General features: G+C 68.4%; 1 protein-coding gene across 2 annotated transcripts in view; it reads right to left on the minus strand.

Annotated features, from left to right (window-relative positions):
* Window positions 1-858: 858 nt before the first annotated feature.
* Window positions 859-20,757, minus strand: part of TPCN2 (two pore segment channel 2) — a 31,954-nt gene continuing 12,055 nt past the window's right edge. The window contains exons 6-25 of one of the 2 annotated variants that reach the window (XM_070063787.1): window positions 18,703-18,809; window positions 18,156-18,228; window positions 15,190-15,289; window positions 14,668-14,733; window positions 14,350-14,414; window positions 13,855-13,955; window positions 13,424-13,505; window positions 13,239-13,325; window positions 10,655-10,774; window positions 10,508-10,567; window positions 8,407-8,535; window positions 7,972-8,021; window positions 6,638-6,737; window positions 4,131-4,202; window positions 2,931-3,007; window positions 2,734-2,815; window positions 2,548-2,630; window positions 2,132-2,213; window positions 1,926-2,020; window positions 859-1,291 (exon numbers count right to left, since the gene is read on the minus strand). In XM_070063787.1, coding sequence (XP_069919888.1) covers window positions 1,213-1,291; window positions 1,926-2,020; window positions 2,132-2,213; window positions 2,548-2,630; window positions 2,734-2,815; window positions 2,931-3,007; window positions 4,131-4,202; window positions 6,638-6,737; window positions 7,972-8,021; window positions 8,407-8,535; window positions 10,508-10,567; window positions 10,655-10,774; window positions 13,239-13,325; window positions 13,424-13,505; window positions 13,855-13,955; window positions 14,350-14,414; window positions 14,668-14,733; window positions 15,190-15,289; window positions 18,156-18,228; window positions 18,703-18,809 — 1,710 coding nt within the window. In that variant the 3' untranslated portion in view covers window positions 859-1,212. Of the gene's footprint in view, window positions 1,292-1,925; window positions 2,021-2,131; window positions 2,214-2,547; window positions 2,631-2,733; window positions 2,816-2,930; window positions 3,008-4,130; window positions 4,203-6,637; window positions 6,738-7,971; window positions 8,022-8,406; window positions 8,536-10,507; window positions 10,568-10,654; window positions 10,775-13,238; window positions 13,326-13,423; window positions 13,506-13,854; window positions 13,956-14,349; window positions 14,433-14,667; window positions 14,734-15,189; window positions 15,290-18,155; window positions 18,229-18,702; window positions 18,810-20,757 lie in introns of both variants that reach the window. The other variant, XM_070063784.1, reaches the window with a different exon arrangement.

Here is a 20,757-nt window from a genome sequence, read left to right on the forward strand (position 1 = left end):
CGGGCACGCGCTAGCCACCAGCACCGCGCCGGGACAGCCTGAGGAGAGCACCCCCACTCCCCCACCCCCACCCAGCCGTCTGGGGCCGAGGGAAGGGACGCAGCCCTCCCACACGCACCCCCAGGAGGCTCCCCAGGGCACAGCCGCCCATCCAGCTCCCTAGCACAGAGGCAGGGCCGACGGCACAGCCAGACACAGCCCCGGCATCAGGCCAGGCTCCAGGCTCAGCCTTGGACGCTGTGGACAGAGTTAAGCGGCCCGGGGCTGCCTCCGGGGTCCTCAGGAGAAAAGGGCCATGGACCCCAACCCGCCACTAGGTGGCGCCCAAGCCCTAGCAGGAAGGGGTGCACAGGGCAGCCAGATGCTCTCGGGGGAGGGGGCCGGCTCAGGGGCCCCACACGGCCCCAGGAGAACCGCCCTGTGCTGGCCACGCACGACCCAGAGCGGGCGACTTCCTTCTCCAGTTAACTTTCCTGCAACAAAGCTGTGAGGACCGGGAGGTCACCCCACACCAGGCTCAGCACCCCTCGGTGCCCACAGCAGACATCGCTAATCAAGCCCAGCACGTCTTCCACGAGGATTCCAATCCTCATCGCAGAGCTCGGGAACTGGACAGGCCCTGGCAGTGAGAAACCCAGACGCCACCCCAAGCCGGGCTGGCCCTGTGACAGTACAACGCCCGCCATCCCAACTCCCCGCCCCAGCCCTCTGCCACACCCCTAGGACACACACTGGCTTCTCTCCACCCCCCGGGAGACGGCCCAGGCCAACGCACCCTTGCAGTGAGTGGCCTCGTGCAGTGCACAACCCACGCACCCACACCAGCAGCCCTATCCGAGGGGCAGGGCGACAGTCACGTCGACAGGAAAACGACAGTCCATTCTTTGCGAGACTCAGTGGTGAAAACTATTGGCCTTCTGACCCACGCACGCCCCACCCACACCCGCACAAGCCGCACGGCAAACCGCAGCACCGTCTCCGGTGAAAACACCGGGCTCTGCGGGCCCCTGAGCGGGCCCTGCCCGCCCGTCCCCAAGGCCGCCAGCAGCAAAGGCACCAGAGGAGGCCCCGTGAGGTCCCGTCTCCTGGCTCGGGGTGGCAAGAGCTTCCCGAGGGAGCCGCGGGTCTCCAGCCGAGTGGCAGTCAAAGGCACAGCGTCCGTCCCGGCCCGCGTCACCTTCCTGGCGCCTCCACCAGGAAGGCCTCCTGCCGTCACCTGCACAGTGGCAGGTGCGGGTGGTGGCGCAGCCACTCCAGCAGCTCCTCCTCCTTCGGCTCCTCCAACACGTCCCTGCAGCACGGGGGACAGGGGTCAGGGGTCACAGGGCATCAGGGGGTCAGGGGTCAAGGGTCACCAGGGCCCTGCAGCATCAGGGGTCACGGGGCATCGGGGGGTCAGGGGTCACAGGGCCCTGCAGCATCAGGGGTCAAGGGTCACCAGGGCCCTGCAGCATCAGGGGTCAGGAGTCACCAGGGCCCTGTGGCATCGAGGGGTCTGGGGTCACCAGGGCCCTGTGGCATCAGGGGGTCAGGGGTCACCAGGGCCCTGTGGCATCGGGGGGACAGGAGTCACAGGGCCCTAGGGCATCAGGGGTTCAGGGGGTCACTGGGCCCTGCAGATCAGGGGAGGGTGGACGGGGGTCACAGGGCCGAGCGTGGACACAGAGTGCGGACGCAGGGACCCAGGTCCAGAGTGAAGCCGCACGGGGGAGGTACAGCCGGGCAGCCGGTCCACGGGGAACCGGGGCACAGCCGTCTCAGGGCGACGACCGCTTCCTGTCCCAGCACAGCACAGGGACGGCCCCGGAGGTGCCCTGGGGACCCCGGCTGACACCCCACAGGACAGCCTGGAGGCCCGGGGAGCCCGGCCAGGACGGACGGGGCGGGGCCGTCAGGGCGAGCTCTCGGCCTCCCCGGCCACGCACCTGAACATGAGTTCCACGGACACCAGGCAGGCCGCCTCCTGGGTCCCAGCCAAGGGCTGCTGGTGGCTGCGGGGGTCCCAGAGGTGAAGGAAGTTCTGGCGGGGGGCGGGGGGGGGGGGGAGTGAGTGCAGACCCCGGCCCACAGCGCCCGAGGGGTCCAGGCAGCCTCCCTGCCCATCGGCCAGGCTTGGAGCCCCTCCCAATACCTCCAGCAGCAGGGCCAGGAACAGGTTGACCCAGATGACCGACGACACCAGCCACCAGGACACAAAGTAGACCTCCGACCACCTGCCGCACACACGGAGCCCTGAGCTCGGCGGGCCGGCGCCCAGCCACACCCAGGGTCTGGGACAGCTGCAGGGGAGACGAGACTCCGCCCAGCAGGGCCTGTGCCCACCAAGCTGCCCCAGGGAGCCTGGCCAGCAAGGTGGGGCCGGGCTGGACCAGGTCTGAGGCCTTCAAGCTCTGAGCTGAACATGGACCCCTCCCCCAGCACCCCCGCCCCCACCCCCACCCCGGGGCTCCCCAGCAGCACAGGCCGGGGCCACCGCCCAGGCCTTCCTGGGAGCCGGGCGCGCGGTGCCAGCAAGGATGGGCCCGGCCCGGCCCGGCGGGGACTCACGGGCCCGCGTGGCGCCGGAACGCGTCCAGGAACACCTGCCAGTTGTTGACCACCATCAGGTCCCACAGCGTGATCAGCGCGGCCTGCGGAACACGGAACACGGCCATGGTCGCCCAGGGTCGCCCCGGGAAGGGGGCGTGGGGGAGGGGCTAATGGGCGGGGCCTGGGCAGAGGGCGGGGACTCACGGCAAAGTCATCGAAGTTGTTGGCCCAGTACTCCAGCTGCTCGAAGCTGCCACAGGGGGCTGAGCCGTTGCCAGGCGCCAGGCTGGGGGACACGGCACGTGTGGGCCCCACGGCCCGGGACCTGGCAGACAGCACCCAGCCTGGACCCGAGAGGGACCTCCCCTGCGCAGAGGCCGCCCAGCCGCAGACCCCCTCACCTGCCGTTTCCGGAAGGGGCGACGATGACGCCGCGGAACAAGCAGATCCCGACGATGGCGAACACGTAGTATGCCACCTGGGGAGGCAGGGCCGGGCTGGGCCACCCGCCCCTCCTCCCTCGGGCCCAACCCGCAGGGGCACCCGGGAGGCCGGCCCCCTGTGCCCGGGGCAGGGGTGCTCAGCCGGCTGCTGCCCGCAGAGGGTGCTGCGGCTCCACCAGGACTGCCTGGCCCACGAGGCAGGGTGCAGGAGACAGGCTGGGAGGTGCGGGAGGGAGGAGTGGGGAGGAAGCCGGGCGGTCACCCAGGACGGGCAACTGGCCAGGAGGAGGGACCTGGCCACATCACCCAGGGAGCCCTGGGGCAGGCGCAGGGTAGCAGGGCGGCCAGAGGGTGAGCTGCCCGGGGTTGGGGGTGGCAGCGGGCAGTGCCCACGCATGGCACAGGCCAGGGCATGCAGTGGGGTCCCAATCCCAGGGAGGAAGTGCCAGACGGCCCTGGTGCCGCACCTGGCCAAAGGCCCCTGCTCTGCTGGAGCCCAGCCGCCAGGCAGAGCCGGGCAGCCCGGGGGGGGGGGGGGCTGTCCTTGGAAACGCGGCTGTGGGTCCCTGGAACCCCTCTAGGGAGAAGCACCACCTTCGCCCTCACCCTGGGGTGACGAGGCCCGGGGGTCCCGGGAGGCAAGACCCTGGGCCTCCAGCGTCTCCCAGGGGGTCTGTGGCCCAGAGCCCAGCAAACCCGAGGGGCTTGCGAGTCACCAGAGGACGCCTGGCACGGAGTGGGCCACCGGGCAGGGCCCCACAGACCCCAGGGACCTCCCGCTGGCCCCTGGCCCCGCCCTGGGCTCCCTTGGCCTCAGCAACCTGCACTGCCCTAGCCCAGCCTCTCCCCGCACAGCTCCCGCCAGCCCCGCCCCCGCCTGCCCAGGGGCTCTCCCCGCACAGTGCTCCCCACCCCCACAGGCCCAGGTGTCTCCCCGCACGGCGCTCCCCCACCCCCACAGGCCTAGGGGCTTTCCCCGCATAGTGCTCCCCGCCCCCGCCGGCCCAGGTGTCTCCCCGCAGTGCTCCCCACCCCCCGCAGGCCCAGGGGCTCTCCCCGCAGTGCTCCCCACCCCCACAGGCCCAGGTGTCTCCCCGCACAGTACTCCCCCACCCCCACCCAGGGGCTCTCCCCACACGGTGCTCCCCGCCCCCTCACCAGCAGGATCCCGCCGAAGGCCCGCAGGTTCTGGATCAGGCCCAGGATGGTGCCGGCCACCACGGCCATCGACTGGGGGCGGGAAGGAAACAGCCCCTTACTCCTCCTGCCCCCAGGGACACCAGCCAGGGGAGTCGCCAGCCCCCACCCCTGCGCACAGCCCTGCACCCGCCCACACCTCCCCTCGCGGGCTGGAGCCCGGTCTCTGCCGCATCTCCCTTCCGAGCCACCGCGGGGGCGCCGGCTCCTCGGCTCAGGGGAACGCAGGCCTGGGGGGGCGGTTCTGCCGGGGGGGCAGCCTGAGGAGGGGCCTCAGACCCCAGCCGGGACCCAGCACACGGGCTGCACTTCCCCCATGGAGGGAGAGGCTCTCCAGGGGGCCCACGGGACCCGAGGTGCAGGGAGACAGGGCTGTCGCTCAGTGTCACAGGAGACACAGGGGAGTGGCAGGTGGGCGGGGCAGTGACAGGTGGGCAGGGGGAGGGACAGGTGGGCAGGGGGAGGGACAGGTGGGCAGGGGGAGTGACAGGTGATACGGGGGAGGGACAGGTGGGCAGGGGAGGGACAGGTGGGCAGGGGGAGTGACAGGTGGGCAGGGGAGGGACAGGTGGGCAGGGGGAGTGACAGGTGGGCAGGGGGAGTGACAGGTGATACAGGGGGAGTGACAGGTGGGCAGGGGGAGTGACAGGTGAGCAGGGGCAGTGACAGGTGATACAGGGGGAGTGACAGGTGAGCAGGGGGAGTGACAGGTGATACAGGGGGAGTGACAGGTGAGCAGGGGGAGTGACAGGTGAGCAGGGGGAGTGGCAGGTGGGCGGGGGAGTGACAGGTGAGCAGGGGGAGTGACAGGTGGGCAGGGGGAGTGACAGGTGGGCAGAGGGAGTGACAGGTGGGCAGGGGGAGTGACAGGTGGGCAGGGGAGTGACAGGTGAGCAGGGGGAGTGACAGGTGATACAGGGGGAGTGACAGGTGAGCAGGGGGAGAGACAGGTGAGCAGAGGGAGTGACAGGTGATACAGGGGGAGTGACAGGTGGGCAGGGGGAGTGACAGGTGAGCAGGGGGAGGGACAGGTGAGCAGAGGGAGTGACAGGTGATACAGGGGGAGTGACAGGTGGGCAGGGGGAGGGACAGGTGAGCAGGGGGAGGGACAGGTGAGCAGAGGGAGTGACAGGTGATACAGGGGGAGTGACAGGTGGGCAGGGGGAGGGACAGGTGGGCAGGGGGAGTGACAGGTGATACAAGGGGGACTGACAGGTGGGCAGGGGGAGTGACAGGTGATACAGGGGGAGTGACAGGTGGGCAGGGGGAGGGACAGGTGGGCAGGGGGAGTGACAGGTGATACAAGGGGGACTGACAGGTGGGCAGGGGGAGTGACAGGTGATACAAGGGGAGGGACAGGTGGGCAGGGGGAGGGACAGGTGAGCAGGGGCAGTGACAGGTGATACAGGGGGAGTGACAGGTGGGCAGGGGGAGTGACAGGTGATACAAGGGGAGGGACAGGTGGGCAGGGGGAGTGACAGGTGGGCAGGGGGAGTGACAGGTGGGCAGGGGGAGGGACAAGTGAGCAGGAGAGTGACAGGTGGGCGGGGGAGGGACAGGTGGGCGGGGAGTGACAGGTGGGCAGGGGGAGGGACAGGTGGGCAGGGGGAGGGACAGGTGGGTGGGGACGCATTAAGTGCTGTGGGCGTGTCCTACGAGCCTGTGCGTCCGTGGGTACACACGCATGTGTCTGCACACAGGAGCGCGCGATGAGGTCTCGCGTGAGTGCCTGTGTGATTTGTTCATATGTACACATCCGTGTGAGGGCAGCAAGTGCTGTGTACGGATGGTGACACGCGTGACTGTGTGTGACGATGTGTGCATCCCGTGCCTGTGTGAGCACGCTGTGTATGCACACGTGTGCAACCGTGTCACGTATGGCTGGGTGCCACAGGTGTGTGCGTGAGGCCGCGTACGACCGTGTGCAGGAGAACCACGTGTGGGGCACGTGTGTCTGACACGGGACCCCCGGCCGCGCTCACACGGGAAGTGTCCCAGGGCTGACCGCGACCCACGCCCCAGCGCAGGGAGGACCTTGGCCAGGGAAGCCCTGGACCCAGCGGCCGCCCCGATGACCTCGCTTCTCCTCTCCCGCGGGGAGCCCAGGAAAATGGAGACGGGCAGGGGCCCCAGGGCCAGGCAGGGCTGCGCCCACGCCCGACCGCGCCCCGTGTCACTGCTCAGAGCGAGGCGGACAGTCCGAGCCAGCCCCACACCGCAGCGGGGGTCGGTCCTGGGAACGAGCCCCGGCCAGCGGCAGCCCGGCCACAGCCCTCCCCAGAGCACTCCAGACCTGGCGCCTTCTGCCCGCGGCGGCGCCGGGCCAGCGAGCACGCAGCCGCCCCGTGCGGGGCCTCGGGCCTGCACCGGCTACGGCCCGGCCGCCCTGCTCCCTCGCACCCCCCGGCTGCGTAGGCCCGGCGCAGGCGCGCCCCCACAGCCGGCCTCGGTGGCGGCGGCGGCCACACCTTCGTGCTGGGGATGATGCGCAGGAAGCGGAACACGATGAGCACGTTCACCAGCCGGGCCATGTCCCACAGCGACAGCAGCCCCCGCCTCTCCGGCTTCCTGGCGGGACAACAGCACACGGTGGGCAGGGGCCAGGAAGGGGCCAGGCGAGACAGGAGGGGACCCCGTGGCCACGGCAGGCAGCACAGCCTCACCGCGGAGAGGGGCTGGGAGACCCTCCAGGCACAAAGGATGCTGGGACGTCCCCTACCCAGGACCTGGCCCTGGACCCTGACCCCAGCCCTGGCCGCATCCCCCGCCTGACCTCTGACCCAGCACCAGCCCGGGGAGCTGACCCCACCCCCTGCCCTGAGACCCAGTCCTCCGTCCTCTGACCTGGCCCCGCCCCCAGGCGTGCCCATCCAGCACCTGGCACAATCGCAGCCGTGCTGTGCGCCCCCTTTGTTCAACCTTTCACCCACTGCCCCCCAGAACGGCACACCCCACTCCCCAAGGCTGTGGCCAAAGCTGCCACAGTGCAGGCCCCACCGACGCAGGGCTGTCACTGTGCAGAGGCCGCTTGCCCCCGGGCCTGGCACAGCCACCAAGGGCCGCCTGCCCCCTACCTGGTGCCCCAGCCCTGCCTGAGCCCCCAAAGCCCTGGGGGCTTCCCGGGAGGCGACTCTGCAGCCCACCTCCACATCTCAGGGGCTCCACCAGGAGAGGCGGGAGCAGCACAGGCTCACCGGGGCACCAGGCACACTGGGCACCAGGCACACCGGGTACACTGGGCACCAGGCTCACTGGGCACCAGGCACACTGGGTACACTGGGCACCAGGCACACAGGGCACCAGGCACACTGGGCACCAGGCTCACCGGGGCACCAGGCACACAGGGCACCAGGCACACTGGGCACCAGGCTCACCAGGCACACTGGGCACCAGGCTCACTGGGCACCAGGCTCACTGGGCACCAGGCACACTGGGTACACTGGGCACCAGGCACACAGGGCACCAGGCACACTGGGCACCAGGCTCACCGGGGCACCAGGCACACTGGGCACCAGGCTCACCAGGCACACTGGGCACCAGGCTCACTGGGCACCAGGCACACTGGGTACACTGGGCACCAGGCACACAGGGCACCAGGCACACTGGGCACCAGGCTCACCGGGGCACCAGGCACACAGGGCACCAGGCTCACCGGGGCACCAGGCTCACCAGGCACACTGGGCACCAGGCACACTAGGCTCACGTCAGCCCTTCTCCCGGGACAGCACCTGCCACCCAGAGGAGATCCAGCCGAGTGGGGGGGCCCGGCCGGCCGCGGCGCCCGACGCCCCCGGTCACGCACCAGCCTGGGTGTGGGAATCCGTATGCAGCCACGGTCAAGATCTCCAACACCTGGGTCACAGAAGGGGCGGAGGCAGTGAGGCCACGCCCCCAGAGCCCAGGGCCCGCCCTGCCTTCCCTGGGGAGGCCTGCAGGCCTCAGGCGGCCACGGCGATGGGGGGTGGACAGAGGCCTTCTCGGCTCCCCGTCACGCTCCCAGGGCCCAGGGCTCAGTGGCCCTGATGCCCCGCCCCCGTGTGCCCTGCCCCCGCGGCATCTGGAAGGAAGTGCAGCAGTGCTCCCCAGAACACCCCGGCCCCCGCTCTGCCCACACCAAGTGGCACTGACCCGGGGGACTGCGGGCCGGGGTCCTCCCCCACGCCCGGCCTCCTGCAGCCCCCCGCCCAGGGACAAGCACAGGGCAGCACGCGGGCTCCCAGCACCTCTCGGGGTTTACCAGCAGGACCCCGGTGAGCAGGCCGTCACACACGTTGCTGGCGTAGGACAGGTACCCGCGCGGGCCCAGGGCGAACACCTTGAGCAGCGTCTCCAGGACGTAGTAGAGGATGAAGACGCAGTTGAGGACCTGAGAGGGGCGGGGTGGGGCGGGGCGGCGTCAGGCGCTGGCCACACCCAGGCCGGGTCTCAGCAGCTGCCAGGGGGCCCTCCTCCCCCTCCCCCACTCCCCGTCCCCTCCTCTCCCTCTCCCTCCTCTCCTCCTCTGCCTCCCTGTCCCTCCCTTCCTCCCCTCCCCACCCATCCTCCCCTCTCTCTTCCTGGACCCCTGTCCCTCAAACCACTCCCTCCCCTCTCCCCCCCTCCTCCCCTCCCCCTCCTCCTCTCCCTTCTGTCCCCTCCCTTCCTTCCCCCTCTCTCCCCCTCGCCCCTCCCCTCCTTCCTTGTCACCTCCCTCTCCTCCTCTACCTCCTCCCCCTCTCCTCCTCCTCATCCCTTCTCTTCCCGGACCCCTGTCCCTCAAACCACCCCCTCCCACTTCTTGCCACACACTCCCCCCTCCCCAGGAAGCCCACTATTTTAAGCATAAAATTGGAAGAGTGTCAAACATCAGGGCACAAAAGCTATTTCTGCACGTTTGATGTTATGATAAATTCCAGGGGCCGGCGCTGTGGCGCAGCAGGTTAACACCCTGGCCTGAAGCACCGGCATCCCATATGGGCGCTGGTTCGAGACCCGGCTGCTCCACTTCCGATCCAGCTCCCTGCTGTGGCCTGGGAAGGCAGTGGAGGATGGCCCCAGTACTTGGACCCCTGCACCCGCATGGGAGACCCGGAAGAAGCTCCTGGCTCCTGGCTTTGGATCGGCGCAGCTCCAGCCGTTGTGGCCATCTGGGGAGTGAACCAGCGGATGGAAGACCTCTCTCTCTCTCTCTCTCTCTCTCTCTGCCTCTCCTCTCTCTGTAACTCTTTCAAATAAATAAATAAATCTTTTTTAAAAATGATAAATTCCACTCGGTATCATACTCACGATGTTCTGTGCTGTTTTCTAACTTGGTAAACCAGGATTTTCTGACACGATTATGGAAAACTTCACTTCCACGAACTCGGCATCACCTACCCCGTGTCCCACTAAAACCGACTCTCAGACACCGCGGAGCTGGCGCTGGGCACAGCGGCTTCAAGCCCTGTGACGCCGGCCCCGCTCGGGCTCCGCCTGGGAGTCCCGGCTGCTCCACTTCCCATGCAGCTCCTGCTAACAGGCCTGGGAAAGCAGCGAGGACGGCCCAGGTGCTTGGGCCCTGCACCCGCATGGGAGACCCGGATGGAGCTCCGGGCTCCTGACTGCAGCCTGGCCCCGCCCCCGCTGCTGCGGCCACTGGGGAGTGAACCGCAGATGGAGACTGGTGCGCTCACGCTCTCTCTCTGTCTCTCTCTCTGTCTCTGTGTCTCTGTCTCTGTGTCTCTGTCTCTCTCTCTGTCTCTGTCTCTCTCTGTGTCTCTGTCTCTCTGCGTCTCTGTCTCTCTGTCTCTGTCTCTCTCTGTCTCTTTGTCTCTGTCTCTCTGTCTCTCTCTGTCTCTGTCTGTCTCTCTGTCTCTCTCCATCTCTGTCTCTCTGTCTCTGTCTCTCTCTCTCTGTCTCTGTCTCTCTCTGTCTCTGTCTCTGTCTCTCTGTCTCTCTGTCTCTGTCTCTCTGTGTGTGTCTCTCTCTGTCTCTCTCTCTCTGTCTCTGTCTCTCTTTCTCTCTCTCTCTCTGTCTCTCTCTCTCCCCCACTCGCTCACTCTGCAATTCAAATAAACCAATCTTAAAGAAACACCTCCTTTGCTGGCATAGACCAACATGGTGGCGTCTGCTTGGCCTACGATCGGCAGCACAGTCTAGAATGCCTGCGGAACCGGGCCTTCTGACAGAAGGGCAGGAAGTCACCAATTTGGGAAGGCTGGGAAACGGCTGGGGAGCCCCGTGGCCACCCGCTGTCTGCCGGGGTCCCCTCCCCGGGACTGCCTGCTGCCCCCCGCAGGTCCGGGCCTGGGCCAGCCTCTCCCAGCACCCCTCCTCCTGCTCCTCCTCCGGACCCCTCATCCCTGCGACCCAGAACTCACCCCCAGGACAAAGTCATCGCGGTTCTGAGGCAGCACGTCGGCGTCCAGCACCAGGAACACCTGCGAGGCCAGAGCGGGGCAGCTCAGCCGGGGCGGGCAGGGGCGGAGGAGCAGGCCCGGGGCGGGCTCGGGCGCGGCCGCACTCACGCAGATGGACGCCAGGTTCCCCAGGACGACGAGGTTCCCCAGGGTGCCGAAGCAGCGGTGGCAGCAGACCAGCTGGGCGCGCTGCAGAATCGGAGACTGGTAGCGCGGCCGTGGCGGGTGCTGGCGAGGGAACACACGCTCAGAGCCGCACCCGCACGCCGGGGTCCGCTCTTCTTCACTCACCCCATCTAACACAGGACAGTCTGGCACACGAAGGCGTTCGTCCCAGTGGTGGCAATAACCCAGACGTCACTGACCCCGTGTGTGCCCGTGTCGCGACAAGACGTCGGCCAGCACCAGGGCTGTGTGCACAGACAAGCGGCACGTGGGCGGCTCAGAAAGTCAGCACACAGCAGAACCACTCCACAGCGTGAACCAAGACCCACCTGCTGATGCTCCCGAAACCACAGAGCCGCAGGGGGACAGCCACACCGGGGCACCCGCATAGGAACAGCCACAGGGGGACAGCCACAGGGGGACAGCCCCACGGGAACAGCCGCACAAGGACAGCCACACAGGGACAGCTCCATGGGGACAGCCCCACGGGGACAGGCATGGATCGGGGACTGCAGCGGCGAGGGGCCAGCACACAGCAGGAAACCCCTCAACACGAGCAGACAGCAGGGTTCCGTGCAGCAGCCGCTGGCCGTCTAAGTCACGTTTCAACGCAACAGAACGAAGCGCTCACTCCGCAGGGACCACAGCACCCACAGGGCTCAGAGCCGCCAGCGAAGACCGGGGCCACGCCGGCGCCACCCGACCACAGGCACTCCGCAACGCCGGGACGAAGAGGAGTGTGGGGCGGGGCACACGCCGGGCAAGCACAGCCCAGACGGGCGCCTGCGAGGGGCGCCCCTGGAAGTGCCCGCGGCTGCAGCCTGGAGACGCCGGAACACGGGGGGGGGGGGGGGGGGCTCCTCACAGAGGACCCAGCACGCTGCTCTCCCGGCGCCCCGACAGCCGCCCCCACGGCAGGCAGCCCCTGCCAGCTCTCAGTCCCCGGTGAGTATGGGGGTGCTATGTGGGGGCCCAGGGTTCCCCCAGCCCTCCTGCCACGGGCTGACCCACCCACATGGAGACCGGTGCCCAAGGCCACCTGCCCACCCCGGACCCAGCTCCCTCCGTGTGCCCGGGCCCTGGCTGCTGATGGCCCCGCTGCCTCCCGCCCACCGCTCGCTGCAGACTCACGGGCTGCAGCCCACAGTTCTCAGCCAGGCTCCAGCTCCCAGGACACCCGCCCGCCCTAGCACCCTCTGGAGGAGGTCTCAAAACCAGGGAACATTCTGGAAGCAGCAGCACGGAGAGTGCCGCCCCATCCCCGCCCCCAGCCAGCACGGAAGGGGACAGGGTGTCACGGAACCAGGTTCCCAAAGCCTCTGGAACCGACTCTCTCGAGCCCCAGCTCTGGACTTTACACCGCAGGGCGAGACAGGCCCACCAGGTGAAGGCGGGGCTGGGAGGCGTGGCCAGAGCAGGGGCGTGGTTTGCACACCGGGCTTTGCCAGCCTTTGCCCCAGCGGGATCCACACAACCCCCCTTCCTCACAGCACACAGGAGGCCACGCCTCCCGTGGACATCACGAGAGGGCAGTCGGCTCCCCAGGCGTCAGCAGCAACTGTCCAGGAAGAGCCCTAGGAGCCACCGAGCCAAACCCTCGCCACCGACGGCCTCACCCCAGGCCCAGTGTCGTCACCCTGGACAGCGCGCGCTTCTCCCCGCAACACCTGCACCTGTCACTCATCTCCCAGACAGCTCAGCTGACTCCTGAGAGCCACGCCTCCCCGTGGTGAGGAGGGCCACGCCCCAGACGAATGCCAAGGCCGAGGGCGGGCCTGGCTCCAGAAGGAGAGAAAGACCTGAAGAAACAGCTGTTTATGAACACGCGCCACGGGGCCAAGGCTGTTACGGCCACAGTCCCTGCAGCGCTCCCAGACCTGGGATGAGGCCACCGGGTTGGGCCCTGGCCCCCTCAGACTGCGTCCTCGTGAGAGGAGCCGCCATTGGACTGTGTCCTTATGAGAGGAGCTGCCATCGGACTGTGTCCTCGTGAGGGCAGCCGCCATCAGACTGTGTCCTCGTGAGAGCAGCCAGAACACACATGCAGAGGGCCGACCGCGGGAGCCCGCAGCGGGGAGACGCCGTGTGCAAGCCCGGGACGAGGCCGCGTTAGCAGCCCCCAGGACCGGGCGCCGTGACTGCGGCCTCTCTGCCCCCGCAGGGCTCCATCCTCTCTGTACAGCCCCCGAGCTGCCCCCACTGCCTGGGAGTCGCCTCTCTGCCCGCCTGCCGGAAACCCTCGAGGTTCAACGCGGGCACCAGGGCCCTCGGGCCGAGCTGAGCTGCAGGACAAGGCCCACGCGGCGACTGTGCCGACCAGCGTCATGGGCAAGAGACGAAGGCCTTGGAGAGGCCGGTGTCCGGATGTCCCAGGAGGAACAGGCAGCAGGAGGAGATTCAACAAGGGAACAGAGGAACCACCCACGGGCCCTGCGTCCGAGAGAGCAGACCAGCACTCCCGGGCCCAGAGGCCCTGCGCAGGCGAGCCCCAGGCGACCCAGGACTGCTGCCTGGGAGGCCCCCTTACCTCTTTAACTACACTCCTGTCAACCTCGTCGAAGACTCTCTGAAACTCCTCGGCCGACAGCAGGGTGCCCTCGAAGGCACGCACCCTCTGCAGAGGAAAGAAGCACACGTGAGCGCCCCGGAATGGCCCGAGCCCGCCCTCCCCACTCCCGTCCCGGGAGCGGCGCGGGCCGGGGCGGCGCCTACCTCCTCGATGGCCTGTCTGTGCGAGGCGTCCAGCTGGGCCTTGTGAAGCGCCTTCAGGAAGTCCTGGGGCTGCACCCCCCGTCTGCGGGGAGACCCGCGGCCTGGTGAGCACGGCAGCCAGCCCCCAGGGCGCCTGCCGGTCCCCAGCCTCCTTCCAGCCTGGTCATCTCATCCGCGGCCCGGTGAGCACAGCGGCCAGCCCCCAGGGCGCCTGCCGGTCCCCGGCCTCCTTCCAGCCCGGTCATCTCATCCGCGGCCCCGGGAGACCCCACTGCCCCCTGTGAACAGGGGCGACAGCCTCCACAGCTGGCATCCCACCCACTGCGCAAACCAGCCTCGGAGTGGCCGCCTGCCCCGGCATGGGCCACGCTCCAGGACCCGGCCAGCGCGGCAGCAGCCCCTCCCCAGGGAGAAGCGGGCCCGGCACGCACGCCTGAACAGAGGCCTCCCCGGCTCCCGGCATGGAGGCCAGCACCTCGAAGGCAGCCCGCGTCCCCAGCCGTCTCCGGAACAGCGAGGTCTGGAGGGACTTCTGCAAGGAACACACAGGCGGTGACTCGGCCCAGCCCGCTCCCGGCCGCGCGCCTTCCCCGCCCTCCACCGCCGGGAAGAGGCAGGCGTCAGGGAAACAGGAGGCCGGGTCCCTGCCGGGCGGAGCCACGGCGGCGGCTGTGTGGGTTAGAGGCAGGCGCGGCCTCCCTGGCTCCCCCACACCAGGCTCTGTGATGGACGGCTGCCCTCGAGGGTGGGGGTGGGGAGGGAAGCTCCAGCCAGCCGTGTCCGCCACACGGACACACAGCCGCGCACAGGTGCCCCCGGAGGTGACCCCACCCCTCCACCCGGGCCCATCTGGTCAGCTGAGGTCGGGCCCCGGGGAGCTGTGGGGTCAGCTCCGGCACAGCCAGGAGGGGCGGCCGCGGCCTTACCATGAGGTAGCCCCGGAACTGACTGTACACGATGGCCGTCAGCAAGTTCATGAGAAACAGGCTTCCTGGGGTGGGGGGGACACCTGGTCACAGGACACACAGGTGGGCAGAGGGCGGGGCCCCCAGCGCTGCGGCAGCGGGAGGGCACAGGGCCTGGGGACACCCTCAACCTCCCCGGCAGCGGGACCATGCGGGGACATCAGTGGCTGCAGACCACAAACCGTGGGTGAAGTTATGGATGGGGGTCGCACCGGGGCGAGGTACAGGGTGGGGGAGGGGCGCACTGGGGCCCTTGGGGGGCGCGAGCACCGCACTCACCGATCAGGGTGAACAGGATGAAGAAGAGGGCGTAGGCCCGGTTCCGGGAATACGCGGGGATCATCACTGGGAGAAGGAATCCGAAACCTGAAAACGCGGCCCAGCCTCGGCCCCGCGGCCCAGGGCCACCGCACGCCGCCCACAGCCCCCAGCATCCTGTGGCGGGGCGGGGGGGCTCCCAGCTGCCCTCCTGGGGAGGTGTCTGTGGCCACAGCCGCTCTGAGCCCAAGACAGAAAGCCCCAGGACTGCGGCCTCCCACGCTGGCCTCGCCCCTGCTCACGGTGCTTGCACGGGGCAACGTGTCGCTCACCCACGGCCTCTCGGGCCCTCAGAGGAAGGAGGTGCAGGGACCCAGGCAAGAAGGGGGAGGGAGAGGCGGAGGAGCAGGAAAGGAAAGGGGGAAGTGGGGCAGAGAGGGGAGAGGGACAGAACGGGGACGAGGAGGGCAGCACCCCGCCCCTACCTCCCCACTGCCTCAGAGGCCTCGGCCGCCCCAGGTCCCGCCCTCGCTGCCCACGCACCGTCGGGGTTGTTGGCCGTGGTCAGCAGCACCAGGAGGGAAGTCAGAGCCTCTGGAAGGTTCCGGAAGTAGGTCAGCCGCTCTCTGGCCTGCCCTTCGTCCTGCTCAGGGCAGAGGAGGCAGCTGCAGGCCCACAGCCCCCAGCCTGCAGCGCCCCAGGATTGCCCAGCAGGGCCCTGGCCTAAGGGTGGGCGCCCAGGGACCACCCCCTGCATGGCCACCACCCTGCGAGCCACAGAGAAAGCCCAGCCTAACAGTGTGTCCTGGCATGGCCACCAACAGGCCCCCCGCGGGGCTCCACCGGTGGGCACGGCCCCAGCTTGCTGCCAGATAAGGGAGGGGTAAGAGTCGGGCAGGACCCCAAGGGCCCTCAGAGGGGGTCCCCTCCCGGCTGGGGTCCATCAAGCAGTCAGGGACCCCGTCCGTGCCCAGCTCCCCATCCTTCCCAGGCAGAGTGAAGGCCACGGGCTGGGGTCTCCCGGGCATCCTCCACCAAACCTGCAGCCCCCAGCCAGGCACGGCAGGGCATGGCACTCGGACATCAGAACCTGGCGCCAGGGAGCTGCTACCAAGCCGGGTGCCAGCCCAAAGCAGCCCTGCAGGGAGGCACCTCTGCGGCCACACCCCTGCACAGCCCAGCTTCACTGCTAAAGGCCATCATCTGCTCCCCCAGTTCATCTGCTCGATGCCACGGGACCCCAAGCAGACACGCTCCCCACCAGGGGTCACTGAGGGGAGGTACAGGGCCAGGGGACGGCCAGGCAGAGCCACGAGTGGGGCAGGCTGCGGCTGGACTAGCCCTCGAGCGGGGGGCTGGGAGAGGGTGGACGGACGCCAAGCGCCTGCAGAGCTGGCTCTGGGCGACCCGGAGGGTGGCTTTCCCCATAGATGCAGCCGGGGCGGCAGGACCACAAGGCTGAGCTGGCCCCAGCAATCCCACCGCCCCCCGAGCTATGTCAGGGCCAGCCTTGTGCCCCCCGAGGACGGTCCCAGCAGCTGTGTCAGTCCACAAACAAGGTCGCTGAGGCCCACCCAGCCCTCTCCCAACCCACCCCCAGGGCCTCCAGAGGGCTTCTCGCTGCTCCGCTGCAAACCAGCTGCTCCCCCGGTGCCAGCAGGCAGGCCTGACCTCCTGGGAGGGAGGCAGAGGGCCCTGGGCTCAGGGGACCGGGTCCCACAAGCAAGCAACGCGAGAGACCGTCTGCGAGAGGGGCTGACGCCACTGCTGCTGCCGGGGCCACGGCCCAGACGGCAGCCCTGGGTCTCGGGCGCCTCCCGGAGGACAGGACGGCGGGGGCTGGGCAGCACGTAGGAAACATGCTGAAGCGAGGCTGGGCACAAGACCCTCAGGCCACAGGAGCCAGGCCACGCAAGGCAAGGCCACGCAGGCACACACCAGCTCCCGCAGGCACACGCCCTCCCTGCCTCGCTGGAGGCAGCACGTGGCCAGGCCGGCCATCGACGGGCAGCCGTCTTCCCCAGCGCGGACATGGTGGCCGCCCGGCCCACTTCCCCTCCAGGAGGACACCGGGCCTGGAGAGGGAGCCACTCCTGCCGGGCACCTCGGGGCACCCAGCACTTCCCGGGTGAACGCCCACACCCCCGTCTCAGAGCCGCGGCTGCTGCCACCCCCGCCCACACTGGGCGCCAGTGCTGCACCCACGCTGGGCACCGGGAGCGGCCGTGACCGCAGCTCTCGCTGGTCAATTGCACGGGGGCCTTGGGGTCCCACCAGCTGGCCCGGCTGCAGCTCCACAGCTGCCCACACACATGGAAACAGACTCACACACAGAAACACAAGCAGGACACACAGGCACACACGTGGAAACAGAGACAGCACACACGTACATGGAAACAGAGAGACACACACACAGACAGCACAGACACACACACATGGGAACAGAGACAGCACACATAGACACAAACATACAGACAGCACACACATACATGGAAACAGAGAGACGCACAGACAGCACAGACACACACACGTGGGAACAGAGACAGCACACATAGACACAAACATACAGACAGCACAGACACACACACAGACAGCACACAGACACACACACACACACGGAAACAGAGATGGCACACAGATACACATACACGCACAGGAACAAGCAGGACACACAGACATACATACACATGTGGAAACAGACACACACACACGGACACACACAGACACATACATGGACACACACACGGACACACACGGACACACACGGACACACACAGACACACATGGACACACACGGACAGCACACACACACAGACACACACAGACATACACATGGACACACACAGCACACACACAGACAGCACACACACAGAGACACACACACAGACACACACGGACAGCACACACACAGACACACACATGGACACACACAGACACATGGACACACACAGACACACACAGACACACACAGACACACCGGGGTCTCAGGCTGACTCCTCCCACCCGGGCTTGGAGGGCACAGCCTCAGCCTCCCCTCCCGGCCGCATGAGCTCACCCCCAAAGGCAGCCACGAGCGCCGAGCCATCCCCAGCCACGCGCCAGCCACGCGCCAGCCACGCGCCAGCCACGCGCCAGCCACGCACCAGGGGAGCAGAGCGGCAGGACGGCCTAGCCTGAAGATGACGGCGACGGGGCCAGGAGCTGGGGGCAGACCCACGGCACTGCAGGCGGGCAGCAGGGCCGGGGGAGTGGCTGGCGCCTGGAGCAGCAGATGGGGCCGTGGTCGCAGAGGCCGGGCCAGCACGAGGGGCCCGGAGCAGCCACATGTCAGGAGCAGGGCTGGGGGCGCGGGGGAGCCCCCTCCGCACAGGCCCGGGACGGGTCGGGGGGCAACAGGCCCTGGGAGCTTGGGGATGAGACAGGAAGCGGGCCACGTAGCCTAGGGCCCAGGAGACAGGGGACAGACGGGCGGGGGCCGAGCAGAGCCAAGGGCAGACCCCGGCCCTTACCGTCTCGCCAGCAAACAGCAACATGCCGAACACGGTGAAGAGGCACAGGTGGACGGCCAGCAGCAGCCCGACGCTGCAGAGAAGCAGGTGCTTAGCCCCGGGGGCGCAGCAGCCCCGGGCCCAGGGCCGCCACCTGCCCGCCGGGCCTGGCACCGCCCACCCCTTCCGCCCCCTGCCACGAGCTCCATCGTGGGGCCTGCAGGACGGGCCCTCCTTTGGGCAGGAAAAGCTACCTAGCACAGAGGCACAGGGGGCGGGCACCGGGGGCACTGCCAGGGAGGGGCCGCAGGGCAGAGGGAGAGGCAGCTGGACAGAGGGGGGCCCACAGAGCCCCTCGTGGCCACCAGGGCTTCCCTGCCTTTACCAGGCCCGAGCTGGCGGCACAAACGTGTGGAGCCAGGTGGGGGGAGGGGTGAGCGGCCGCAGCAGCACGGGGGACAAGCAAAGACCCCAAGCCAGCACCAGCCGTGCCCCAAGCAGGGAGGGACCCAGAGCTGGGGTGTCGAGCGGGCCCCACGGACCACACCCTGGGCGCAGAGGGCCTCACCTGGCCAAATCCGGCAGCGACCACCGGAGGCACTTCAGGGTCTTCTTCATCATGGACGAGTTCTGCAGCAGGAAGAAGGGGCGCAGGAGCCGGCGGATCCGCAGGGGCTGGGGAGAACGAGCAGCAAGGCCTGGTATAGCCACGCAGGGGCTGGGACACCAGGGACCGAGGCCTGGTGCAGCCACACAGGGGCTGGGGAGAACGAGCACCAAGGCCTAGAGCAGCCACGCAGGGGTGGGGCACCGAGCACCAAGGCCTGGTGCAGCCACGCAGGGGTGGGGCACCGAGCACCAAGGCCTGGTGCAGCCACGCAGGGGTGGGGCACCGAGCAGCAAGGCCTGGTGCAGCCACACCCGCCCTCCCCCGGTCCCAGAGGCAGAGCTGGGGGTCTGGGTTCCCATCCGGGAAACAGCCCCTCCCCCTCCTCGTCGCTGGCCGCTGTGTGCGGACTTGGGCTGCTCCCTCCCCACGCCCGCCAAGGTGCCCCTCCCACTGCTGGGTAGAAAGTGTGTGTGAGGGCCGAGGAGGGGGCCGCAGGCGGAGGCAGCCGGGTATCCTCCCTGCGCAGCCCTGGCCGGACCCCGTCCCCGCCGAGTCCTCGGCCCCCACACTAAGCACCCTAGGGGAGGCTCGCCCGCCCTGCGCCAGGCCTGGGGAGGAGTTCTCCTAAATCACACCCAGCAATCCTCTGTCCTGGGTGCGGGAGGCAGACACGGGGAAGAACCGGACCCCTTTCCCTCGTGAGCCCCCGTCAGCCCCGACTGCGTGCCCGCCCGCCTGGCCTGCCAGCTGCAGTCTCGCCACCGGCCCACACGACCCTGCTCTCCCAGTCTGAGCGTCGGGGCGCTGTCTCCCCCCCTCCCTCCTTCCCTCCCTCCCTCCCCTCCCTCCCCCCCCCCCCATGGCAGATTCTGTCCCGTCCATTCTGACGGATGCTCTACCCCATTGCACCTTGCCACCTTGCTGACCACTGCTGTCTCAGGCAAGCTAGCCCCACACATCCCCGCTAACACCCACCCTACCCCTCCCCGGCTAGGCTGCCCCACCCTGCCCAGGGCTGCCTCACCCTCCCCCTCCACCACCACCAGGAAGCAAGCACTAATACACGCGACACTCTCCACCCCCCCACCTCAACTCTCCACCCCCCACCTCAACTCTCCACCCCCCACCTCAACTCTCCACCCCCCACCTCAACTCTCCATCCCTCCCCCACCTCAACTCTCCATCCCTCCCCCACCTCAACTCTCCACCCCCCCACCTCAACTCTCCATCCCTCCCCCCACCTCAACTCTCCACCCCCCCTCCTCAACTCTCCATCCCTCCCCCACCTCAACTCTCCATCCCTCCCCCACCTCAACTCTCCATCCCTCCCCCCACCTCAACTCTCCATCCCTCCCCCACCTCAACTCTCCATCCCTCCCCCACCTCAACTCTCCACCCCCCCACCTCAACTCTCCATCCCTCCCCCCACCTCAACTCTCCACCCCCCCTCCTCAACTCTCCATCCCTCCCCCACCTCAACTCTCCATCCCTCCCCCACCTCAACTCTCCATCCCTCCCCCCACCTCAACTCTCCATCCCTCCCCCTCCTCAACTCTCCATCCCTCCCCCACCTCAACTCTCCATACCTCCCCCCACCTCAACTCTCCATCCCTCCCCCTCCTCAACTCTCCATCCCTCCCCCCACCTCAACTCTCCACCCCCCCTCCTCAACTCTCCATCCCTCCCCCACCTCAACTCTCCATACCTCCCCCACCTCAACTCTCCATCCCTCCCCCCACCTCAACTCTCCACCCCCCCTCCTCAACTCTCCATCCCTCCCCCACCTCAACTCTCCATACCTCCCCCCACCTCAACTCTCCATCCCTCCCCCACCTCAACTCTCCATCCCTCCCCCGCCCACCCCAGTCCATCCTCCTCCCCCCATACCAGGGCCTCCAGGGTGGCTTCCAGGCCCACCCACCCGTCGGCACCAGGCCTCAGCACCAACACCGCTGCCTCTCTGCGCTCCTGGCACCAGCCCCCCGCACCCCGACACACTGGGTCCCAGCTCAG

This window comes from Oryctolagus cuniculus, chromosome 1, assembly GCF_964237555.1.
Source record: "Oryctolagus cuniculus chromosome 1, mOryCun1.1, whole genome shotgun sequence".
In the NCBI taxonomy this organism is placed as follows: Eukaryota; Metazoa; Chordata; class Mammalia; order Lagomorpha; family Leporidae; genus Oryctolagus; species Oryctolagus cuniculus.